Genomic DNA, 11,200 nt, shown 5'->3' with positions numbered 1-11,200 from the left:
AAAGTCGACCGTTGGAATCGTGTTGATGCAAGTTTGCAGGGCCATTAATCACATACTGCTCAGAAGAACCGTGACTCTGGGTAACGTGCATGACATTGTGGCTGGCTTTGCACAATGGGTTTCCCTAACTGTGGAGGGGCGATAGATGGGATGCATATTCCAATTATGGCACCACCCCATCTAGCCTCTGAGTACGTTAATCGGAAGGGGTATTTCTCCATGGTTCTCCAGACGCTTGTGGATCACCGTGGGCGCTTCATTGACATTAGCGCAGGCTGGCCTGGAAAGGTGCATGATGCACGCATCTTTTGGAACACTGGCCTGTTCAGGAAACTGCAAGCCGGGACTTTTTTCCCAGACCAGAAGATCACCGTAGGGGAACTCAAAATGCCCATTGTGATCGTTGGAGACCCCGCTTACCCTTTAATGCTGTGTCTCATGAAACCCTACACAGCAAGGAGCAGTTCAACAACAGGCTGAGTCAGTGCAGAATAACTAGGGTGGAGTGTGCTTTTGGCTGTTTAAAGGGCCACTGGCGCTGTCTGTATGGGAAGCTGGACCTGACTGATGACAACATCCCCACAGTTATATCCGCATGCTGTACCCCCCATAACATTTGTGAAGGGAACAGTGAAAGATTCATTCAGGCATGGAACTTGGAGGTTCAAAAGAACCTAGGGGTGACAGTGGACGAGAAGCTGGATATGAGTCATCAGTGTGCCCTTGTTGCCAAGAAGGCCAATGGCATTTTGGGATGTATAAGTAGGGGCATAGCGAGCAGATCGAGGGACGTGATCGTTCCCCTCTATTCGACATTGGTGAGGCCTCATCTGGAGTACTGTGTCCAGTTTTGGGCCCCACACTACAAGAAGGATGTGGATAAATTGGAGAGAGTCCAGCGAAGGGCAACAAAAATTATTAGGGGTCTAGAACACATGACTTATGAGGAGAGGCTGAGGGAGCTGGGATTGTTTAGCCTGCAGAACTGAAGAATGAGGGGGGATTTGATAGCTGCTTTCAACTACCTGAAAGGGGGTTCCAAAGAGGATGGCTCTAGACTGTTCTCAATGGTAGCAGATGACAGAACGAGAAGTAATGGTCTCAAGTTGCAGTGGGGGAGGTTTAGATTGGATATTAGGAAAAACTTTTTCAGTAAGAGGGTGGTGAAACACTGGAATGCGTTACCTAGGGAGGTGGTAGAATCTCCTTCCTTAGAGGTTTTTAAAGTCAGGCTTGACAAAGCCCTGGCTGGGATGATTTAACTGGGAATTGGTCCTGCTTCGAGCAGGGGGTTGGACTAGATGACCTTCTGGGGTCCCTTCCAACCCTGATATTCTATGATTCTATGAACACCTGGAGGCTGAATTTGAATAGCAAGAGAGAGGGCTATTAGAGGGGCCCAGTGTGGGGCTGCAAGGATTAGGGATGTCTTAAGGGAGCAATCTGAGGCTGAAAGCCAACAGTAATGTTTGGTGCCCTGCACAGGAGTGAAGAGCGGTGGTTCCAATGTTAGTAGGAATCTGTGTTTGCTACACTGACTTGCAGTGCCTGTTGCTTTCCTGGGCTAAGATATCTTTTACTTAATGCAATAATAAAGAATGTTTTCAAAGCCAAAAAATCCATTTATTTAAAAGAAAATTAATTTATTGAAAGAAACACAACTGCTTGGGAACAGAAAGGGCAAGGGGGTGGTGTGGTGAATGGCTCAATCACAGATTTGCATATGTCCTGTTATCATACTCAGCCTTCCTGTCTGGAGTGCTGTACAATGAGTGCTGCACTTCAGGCTGGCTAAAATGCATGGTGATTGGAGTTGAGCGCAGTGGGTAAAGGTCATAGTTTGCAGGGCTGGGTGGTGAAGCTACAGGTGTTGGAGGCAGCTGGTGGTGATAAGAACCCGGATGTGGGGGAAAGTGGGTTGGAGGTGACATGGTGGCACAAGGGAAAGAGTTTTGGGACAAGGGCTGCAGGGAGAGGTGGGCGCGGTAGTGCTCCACCTGCATGGCTATAAGCGCATGCATCAAGTCCGCTTGGCGCTCCATAATGCTTAGCAGCCGCTCCATGCTTTGGTGCCGGTGATCCGCATTCTGCTGGCGGACCCTCCTTTCACTCTCCCGCCACTCTTGCGCTTTTTGATTTTCATTAAGGGACTGCTGCATTACTTCATGCAGCATGTCCTCTTTGCTTCTACGGGGCCTCTTCCTAATTCTTTGGAGTCTTTTGGCCGGTGATAACACAGACGGCTGAGATCTCAAGGTTGCATCTGTAAAGGCAAAATGCAACACTTAACAGAGAAAGCATTCTTCACACCAGACAGAGCAATGATTCGCCCGTACTTAAAGACGAGCACAGTCTACACAATAGCAGAATTTTCCCATCCCAAAGTGAGCACACACAACCCACAGGAGCCCCAAAATGGTGAGTAAGCACAGGGGCAAGGGGGACTGATTGTTTCACGGATGTACTGTCCTCTGGGATTCTGTGCCTTGGGGAGAACTAATAGCTGCAGGGGGCCCCTATACTGAACACTGTCCCCACATTTTCAAAAGGAGTTTGTCCTGGAAGATATCTCGCTGCTGAGGGTGACCTGGGATGCAAGGGAGGGTCTTCTACTGCAATGTGGCTTCCGCAGCTTGCCTGTGTGCAGCAATGGTCCCCCCGCCCCTCATGGCACAGTGGTGCGGATATGTTAGCCTGACTGGGACAAGGAACACAGTAGCTCTCCCAAGGAACCTGTGCAAGCGCATTGCCCAGCTTCTGCATGAGACCTTTGAAGAGACCACTGAGGCCGATTACCGTGATGTGAGAGCACATCAATGCCCTATTCTGCATCTAGGCATGCATGCAGCCCTAACCCTTCTCGCCCCAAGAGCCCGCACTGAACAACTTCCTTCCCAAAATAAAAGCCACTTACCAGGCACCTCCTCTGGTGTTTGTCCTTTCCCAAGCACCAGCTGCTGTGACTGGCTACCTTCCTCCTGGCTTGAGAACAGCTCCTGGCTGCATGCATCTAGGGATGCCGTGGTGTCTCCCTCCTCCTCAGCACCGTTGCTGATGCTTTCCTCCTCCTCCCCCTGCCTTGTTGAACTGGGCTGTGAAGTATCCATGGTGATCCTCGGAGTGGAGGTGGGGTCACCCCCAAATACTGCATCCAGCTCTTTGTAGAAATGGCAGGTTGCACCGGAGAGGCTGTTTGCCTCGCGGGCTTTACGGTAGGCATTTTGCAGCTCCTTCACTTTAACCCTGCACTGCTGTGCATTCTGGTCATAGCCCTTTCCATCATGTCCCTTGATATCTACCCGAAGGTATCGTAATTTCTACAGCTGGAGCGCAGGTGGGACCGGACAGCTTCCTCCCACCAAACACTGATGAGGTCCAGAACCTAGCCATTGCTCCATACTGGGGATTGTCTGGCACGTGGAGGCATGGTGACCTGAAAATATTCACTGAGCACTCCACGCCTTGCTGAGCAAACAGGAAGGGGATTTTCAAAATTCCCACAGAATTTAAAAGGGGGGTCTGATGGTTGGTCACCTGAGGGTAGGGTAGTAGAATTCAAAGTGATGACCAGAATGGCGAGAATAGGTACTGTGGGACACTTCTGGAGGCCGATCAGAGTGCATTAACAGTCCAGGGCATCCACACTGGTGCCAGGGCGCAGCAAGCGTTATGTCTCTCGTCAAGGTGAATTTTGCAAAGAACTCCTATCTTTGTAGTGATCTAAACAAAACCCCTAGAGCCTGAACATGCCTGAGTTTTGTGGTGTTGAAATCCAAACCCGGATCTGATTTTTACAGCTCTACTGTTTTCCAGCCACCTTTGGAAGCTCTGGCAAAAGCGTCTGTTGCCTGCTGAGAATTCTGTGAAATTCAGGGACAAACTCCCACATTGGAAGGAGTGGGACATCAGATTGAGATGGCACATTTCTCCCTACTATGACAATCCTGGGGCAGGGTTTCTTTTTATAAACTCCTGATTATGGAGGTTTATTAATAAGCCTATTAAAACGTGCTAAGGACTGAAATTTGGGGCCAAGTTTCTCTCTAGGTATAATGCCATTATTTCAATTACATCAGCAGAGAATTTGGACCTTGGTGTGTGATGCGGATAGGAACTGAGGTGGAGAGCAGGAAAAGGAAAAATAATTAGAGATAAATGTGGCTTTGAGAAAAAAATAAATAAATAAAAAGGTGATGGCCAACAGCCAGGTTCCTAAAGGGCAAGCATTTGGAGCCTAAACTCCCACCCAACCACACATTCCTCATCACAAGTGTTCTCTCTGGCTGGCAGCTTCAGTAGAAAAAACTAATGACTGACTGGGCCTGGAGAATGAACTCCCTTCTCAGCTTTAGGACCGTCCTCCAGATCAAGTCTGAAGCACATCCGCAGGGCATTTGGGGAAGCTGCTCGAGCTGCTGCACACACTTTGCCTGTTCTGTTAAATAGAGCACTTGGAAATAGAAAACAGAGGGCTGTCGGCCTTTCGAGGGGGTAAAAGCAGCATCAAGTACTGAAAAGCATCAAAAGTACTGAAAGCTGTTCCACAAATAATACTAAGTCCTTGTAACTAGCTTCTGGGTTGCGTAAGGATGGTGGAGGCAGGTGCATCATGCAATCTGCACCGCTTGCCTCAGTGCCTCTCTCTCCAGAGTTACTACTGCGACATCCTCCACTGAAGCCAGCTTGCTGCTGCTTCACCAATGCTGGATCAGGGGCCTCTCTTTGCTGAACCAGGAGCCAGAGCAGAGCATTCACTCTGGCCCCATGTTGAGAGGACTAGGAAACGGTGCTAGCACCCTTAGATTTATGGAACTCTTCCCCAGGGAATTATGGGAGTTTGAAAGTAATCAGATTATCAAAGTTTGGGGGTGGGGTGGAGGGAAGAGAAGAGCCCATATGTCACACCTACTCCCTGGGGAACCTGTTCCCTGCATTCACCCCATCTCACCCCTGGGCCCCATGCTCACTGGAAGTGTTGTTGCCCTCAGGGACCGTGGAGAATGGTTTCCCAGAGCACTCCCTCTAGGGAGGAGGAGCCGCCGAGCATACAGTATGGGCCAGTTTTAAGGCTCCAAATTTGCAAGACAGCTGAAAAACAAGATTAGCTGCAAAAAGAATAGGACATCTGGTCACTTCACCCCTCTCCCACAATTCCAGTGGGCTCCCTGAAGGCCAGTCTGAATTCCTCCACAAGCCACTGCCAAGAACTGTGGGACAGTTAGCCAGAGGGCAGTGCACCTGTCATGATGATACAATGTTAGTATGGATGTGGGGCAAAGCTACAAGCAACCTTCACTGAAACTGGCATGGCTAATACATGCCCACAGTACTTACACCACTGCTATTCCACTAGATTGGCTACTGTTCTATTCTACAGCGGTTCTTAGATCACTTTATCACTGCAGTTTCTGTATGCAGTATGTACCAGGGTTCAATTCTCTAGTGCAAATAAAACCCATGAAAGAATTAAAGCAACCTTCCACTGGTCAGCCTCAATAGTGGCCAGTGGTAGTAGTTGGTATAAATCTAGTGTCACAACTAGCACAGACAGGCGTTGCCTTTAAAAGGGAGTGGGAAATTCTAGGAGAAATGCAAACCAGTCGTGAATTCCCATCCTGTCTAAAGCAAAGAAACACAAAACAAATCCCCACCCATGACATGCTCAGCTGGTATTTCTATTCCCAACAAAGAGCAACTGTGCTTAACGTAGGGGCCATGGCATGGACAACCACCACTGTTCTCCAGAGACGTTGTTTTCTCATCGTTTTGTTTTTCACATGCATGGAAAGGACATGGCAGCAGCTGGGTGGAAGTGAGAAGGGGTGTAGCAAGTGTCTGTAAAATCTTTAAAAACAACAAGGAGTCTGGTGGCACCTTAAAGACTAACAGATTTATTTGAGCATAAACTTTCGAATGCATCTGAAGAAGTGGGTTTTTTTTACCCACGAAAGCTTATGCTCAAATAAATCTGTTAGTCTTTAAGGTGCCACCGGACTCCTTGTTGTTTTTGTGGATACAGACTAACACAGCTACCTCTCTGATACTTTGTGAAATCTTTAGACACTCAGATTATTGTCTTATAAATCTATTTGATAATATATAAATTATATACACATACACAGAACACCTTTTGGTTTCCAGTTTAAATTGTCATGTGCAGACTAAGTGGTATTTTCAAAAAGCAAGAGATGCTGACCAAAAAATGGTTATTAACCTTCCATAACTGTTGTTCTTTGAGATGTGTTGCTCACGTCCATTCCAATGTAGGTTTGTGTGCTTGCCCCGAGCACCACCGCCAGAAAGTTTTCACTAGGTGGTATCCATCTGGTTGGCTCTGGTGCCCTCTGGAGTCACACCCTCATAGAGTTGGTATAATGGTATAAAGGGCCCTGCCGACTTCTCAGTTCCTTCTTGCTGACTGACTCCGACAGAGAGGCAGGCAGGGTGGGTTTTGGAATGCACATGAGCAACACATCTCAAAGAACAACAGTTATGGAAGGTTAGTAATCGCTTTTAATTCTTCGAGTGCTTGCTCATGTCCATTCCAATGTAGGTGACTCCCAAGCAGTTCCGCAGGTGGAGGGTTCGGAGTTCATTGGCATGCTGACTGTAACATTGTTTGGCTGAAACCCACATAGTCCCTAGCTTGCTGGGTGATGGCGGTTGGACACAAAAGTGTGGACTGATGACCACGCTGCCCCTCTACAAATGTCCTGAATCAGAACTTGAACCAGGGCTGCTGCCGCTGATGCTTGAGCCCTTGTAGAATGGGCTGTCAGTGGAGGAGCCGGGACCTTCACTAGGTCACAGCATGTGTGGATACAGGAAGTGATCCATGATAAAATTCTCTGGGTTGAGACAGGAAGGCCTTTAATTCTGTCTACAATGGCTACAAAAAGCTGAGTGCATTTCTGAAAGGGTTTAGTCCTTTCTATGTAAAAGGCTAGTGCACGCCTAAAATCCAGCCAGTGAAGTGTCTGGTTCCTCACTGTTAGCATGTGGTTTTTGGATAGAAGACTGGTAGGGAGACTGTCATAAATGTAAAGGGAAGGGTAAACCCCTTTAAAATCCCCCGTTAGATTATGATTTCTTTAAATGGCTGAGAAAAGAATTGTGCTGAATAGAATGACTATTTCTGTCTGTGTGTCTTTTTTGTAACTTAAGGTTTTGCCTAGAGGGATTCTCTATGTTTTGAATCTAATTACCCTGTAAGGTACCTACCATCCTGATTTTACAGGGGTGATTCCTTTACTCCTATTTACTTATATTTCTATTAAAAGTCTTCTTGTAAGAAAACTGAATGCTTTTTCATTGTTCTCAGATCCAAGGGTTTGGGTCTGTGGTCACCTATGCAAATTGGTGAGGATTTTTACCAAACCTTTCCCAGGAAGTGAGGTGCAAGGGTTGGGAGGATTTTGGGGGGAAAGACGTGTCCAAACTACGTTTCCCAGTAAACCCAGTTAGAGTTTGGTGGTGGCAGTGGTTATTCCAAGGACAAAGGATAAAATTAATTTGTACCTTGGGGAAGTTTTAACCTAAGCTGGTAAAGGTAAGCTTAGGAGGTTTTCATGTAGGTCCCCACATCTGTACCCTAGAGTTCAGAGTGGGGGAGGAACCTTGACAGAGACATACTGGTTACTATGGAACTGCGAAACCACCTTTGGTAGGAAGGTCGGGTGCAGTTGTACCTGAAACCTTCCAGTATAGATGACTTGTGCCTCCCCATACTAGGAGGGGCACAATCTAAAGGGGAGGACATGATCACCCCACATCTCCTCTGCCCACTGACCACCCCCTGCCTTGTGGCCAGCCTGGAGCCACCGCGCTCTCTCCACCCCACGTTACCTGCGTGGGGGGGGGGGGGAGGCTCTGTCCTCCTCTCCCTATGCCTCCCCCCACAGCATGTTTGGCTGCTCTCCCTGGCAGCTGGGTGGAGAGCAGGACAGAGCTGCTTCTGCCTGAGAGACCCTGGTCAGAAGAGCTATGTGTAAGCTCAAAAACTTGTCTTGCTCTCCAACAGAAGTTGGTCCAATAAAAGATATTACCTCACCCACATTGTCTCTCTAATATCCTGGGACCAACACGGCTACAGTAACACTGCCTAAAACAAAGGAAGATATCTTGCTGACATGGCAATATAGCAACTGCCAATCAGCAAGCTGATTTCGCTAAAAGGGCACACATGCACTCAAGCAAATTAGGAGAAAGACAGCTAGGAATGATTGCAGCTGGTCAGGATCTCAGCTACATCTCAACTGAAAGAAGGTATCTCCAACCTCAAGGCATTGGTTCAGATGGAAGAACACTACTCACTGAATCTCCAGTTTAGCTTGGAAATTCCCAGCTTCCTTCTGGACTCAGACTTTAAGGCCAGAAGGGACTATCATGATTTTCTAGTCTGACCTCCTGCTCATCGCAGGCTACAGAACTTCACCTACCTACTCCTTTAATAGACCCATAAGCTCTGGCTGAGTTACTGAAGTCCTCAAACCATGATTTAAAGACTTCAAATGACAGAGAATCCACCATTTACTCTAGTTCAAACTAGCAAGTGACCCGTGCCCCACACTGCAGAGGGAGGCAAAACACCTTCAAGGTCTCTGCCAAATCTGAGCTGGGGGAAAATTCCTTACTGACCCCATATATGGTGATTAGTTAGACCCTGAGCACATCAGGGAGACCTGTCCGTCACACATCTGGGAAAGTCTCCCTCCACTCGCATGGAAGTTCCCACCTGCCATGTCCTGCTACACCAAATCATGGCACAGTTGCTCCGTTCTCTCTTGTTGGTCCACTTTTCTAGCTTTTTCAGCCATTCTTCTCCTTATCTTTTTGCTGTCCCTTTTCCATTCACTTGAGCCTACATGCTCCACAGAGAGCGGATGTCTACTGGAGGTTCCTTTGGCAGGGCCTGCTGCGCTCTTACAGCTGAGAAGTGTGGAAGCAGAGCAGAGAGGTTTGGGTGGGCAGGCTGCCGTCTGAGTTTGCACTCCTGTATGATAATCACAGGAACTTCTCCTGTGATTGGCTGCATTAGTGGCAGTGGGAGCCACAATGCATGTCTGACAGCTTTCAAGGAGCCACATGCAGCTTTATCACAACTAGAGCAGAATCTTTGTAGAGGGAGGTGGTATGAATCTGGAGCTGTCAAACTTTCTCGATGATCAGAGCTTTTCTTTCCTGGCCCCCTAGTACTCTGGACTCATCTGTAAGTAAATTCCACTGTAAGTGTTCCTTTTGATCAGTTTCTTGACGTTAAAGAGAAAAGCACTTTAAAGCAATGTTTAAAGCAATGTTCCGTTAAAGACTATTCTTGTTTCCTGGACTGAACTTTATTTACAAACATAAAAGTTTAGAAAGATAAATATAAAAGCACCAGGACCACAGGCCCCAACACAGATCTACTTTCCATTTGGGGTTATTACAAGGACAACCAAAACTGCAAGCCCCAAGAGCGTTTGTAACTTGCCAAGTTCCCAAGGGTTGCAGATACTCACAGGCATACATGATTTTTAAAAAGATAAATGTACAATCTTATGTGCTTCTCAATAAGTGAGCAGATACTGGTCATTGTTGAGTTCACCAGCAGTAAGCTGTAGTTGATCTGTTTTATCCTCATCCTGCAGATACATGTTTAGGGCTCTCCATAGGCTATATGTGGCTCTCAGCCCAGGGCAGCTCTGTTCTAACAGGAAAGTCTAGTCCTCAGCTAACCATGATTTCATGATTCTCATGATACAGGTAATCTGAAAAAGAAGCTAACATGTGATCTTTTCCAGGTGATCTTTCCCATTCTCCATTAGGTACATTTCAAAATAAAAAGAAATGCCAAACCCGCCACCACACCCCATGCCAGTGGTCCCAACCTTCCCCTCTGTACTACATTAGAGAGAGAGAAAAGCAACCTGTTTTTTTTCCTTTGCTCTTCAATTCATCCTTCCCTCCCTCCCAAAGGGAAGTAGTCACTATTATCTTCTGGAAGTTCAGTGGTATGACCCATAGTATACGCCCTACATCAGCTGATGTTTTCTGCCCTTGGAAAGCAGAGTGGGAACAATGCTGACAGTAGGATCAGGTACAATCACTTGCTTTGAGTCAGTTCTTGTTTGCCTCTGCTTCTGCCGCAGGCCATGCAACCTGGATGTGGTATGGCTCTAGCTCCTCAGTGGTGATGTAATCTGGAGCATTGCTCATAAGGTCATGTCCCTTGAAGGATTTGGGGAATGCAATGACATCTCGAATACTTGGAGCTCCAGCCACGAGACAGATCAGTCTGTCAAGTCCTAGAAGCAGACACCAAATTAGTTAAAATACTTGTGTTACAGCCCCACATTACTTCCCTCTGAATCTATAAAACTTTATGCAAGGCAGGAAACAACATTACTGGAAACCAGGAGAAGGTAGCACATCTGGGGAAAAATAATCAGAAACTGGGACTGAATGGACAGGAGAACATGATAAGCTGGCCTAGGGCTGACAGTGAATAGCAAATTAAATAAGAGTGTGCAGTGTAGTGTTGCTAAGAAAAGCCCTATGCAATTGTGCTGAAAAGGCAAAGACATCACACCACAGACCAGGAAGGTGGCAGTCGCTCACTAGGGCTTGGCTGAGACTACACCTAGAACAAGGGGTCAGGTCTCAGCACCTTAACAGATGTAGATAAACAAGGGTGGAGGTGTCAGGGAAGAACAAGGGCAAGCAGATAATTGGAGGGGATTGAGCTATACGGGAAGACTAAAGGTGAAAGCAAATCTTAGTTTAAAAGCTATAGCCCAAACCCGCAAAATTCTAAGAGGAAAACACTACATGGCCATTGCTGTAAAGCTGTGTAAATAGCACTGGAGACTGACCACTTCTGAGATGGATTACCACATCCTTAAGGCCATGAGCAATCTCAGATGCAGGCATCCTGGTTTTTCTGCCAGAATGAGTGATATCACAAGCACCCCCGAGAGAGCAGGAAGCAAGCAGCTCAGATTTCCAAGTAGCTTTCTTACATCATAGTACTTGTATTAACACATCAACTACACTCTCCTTGCCTTGTTTGGAGATTTAAAACCTGCTTTTTTAAGTTTTAGAAAAGCTTCTCACAATGCACTTGAAGAGTGAAATATGCACTAGCAGGGTTCAGCGACAATCAAGTAGGAGCTACGACTGGGGAAAGGCATCTACAGATCTTTGAAGGGTGGAAATACCAAGG

General features: G+C 47.0%; 2 protein-coding genes across 5 annotated transcripts in view; both read right to left on the bottom strand.

Annotated features, from left to right (window-relative positions):
* Positions 1-1,659: 1,659 nt before the first annotated feature.
* LOC140915875 (uncharacterized) lies at positions 1,660-5,859 on the bottom strand. Its single transcript, XM_073356411.2, has 2 exons — positions 2,915-5,859; positions 1,660-2,263 (listed from the first exon to the last, which is right to left on the bottom strand). The coding sequence occupies exons 1-2, from the start codon at positions 3,105-3,107 to the stop codon at positions 1,710-1,712; spliced, it is 747 nt and encodes a 248-aa protein (XP_073212512.1). The 5' UTR covers positions 3,108-5,859; the 3' UTR covers positions 1,660-1,709.
* A 2,983-nt stretch (positions 5,860-8,842) lies between these two features.
* The window catches only part of DARS2 (aspartyl-tRNA synthetase 2, mitochondrial), a 33,473-nt gene continuing 31,115 nt past the window's right edge, over positions 8,843-11,200 (bottom strand). For 3 of the 4 annotated variants that reach the window (XR_013636163.1, XR_013636161.1, XR_013636162.1), the window contains one exon: positions 10,260-10,283. Coding sequence is in view for 1 of the 4 variants with exons in the window: in XM_073356400.2 (XP_073212501.1) it covers positions 10,096-10,283 (188 nt within the window). In the remaining 3 variants the exon portion in view is untranslated. Of the gene's footprint in view, positions 10,284-11,200 lie in introns of all 4 variants that reach the window. The other variant, XM_073356400.2, reaches the window with a different exon arrangement.

Source organism: Lepidochelys kempii, chromosome 8, assembly GCF_965140285.1.
Source record: "Lepidochelys kempii isolate rLepKem1 chromosome 8, rLepKem1.hap1, whole genome shotgun sequence".
Classification (NCBI taxonomy): Eukaryota; Metazoa; Chordata; order Testudines; family Cheloniidae; genus Lepidochelys; species Lepidochelys kempii.
Note: the sequence above shows the minus strand (reverse complement) of the source record. Positions and strands in the feature narration are given on the sequence as shown.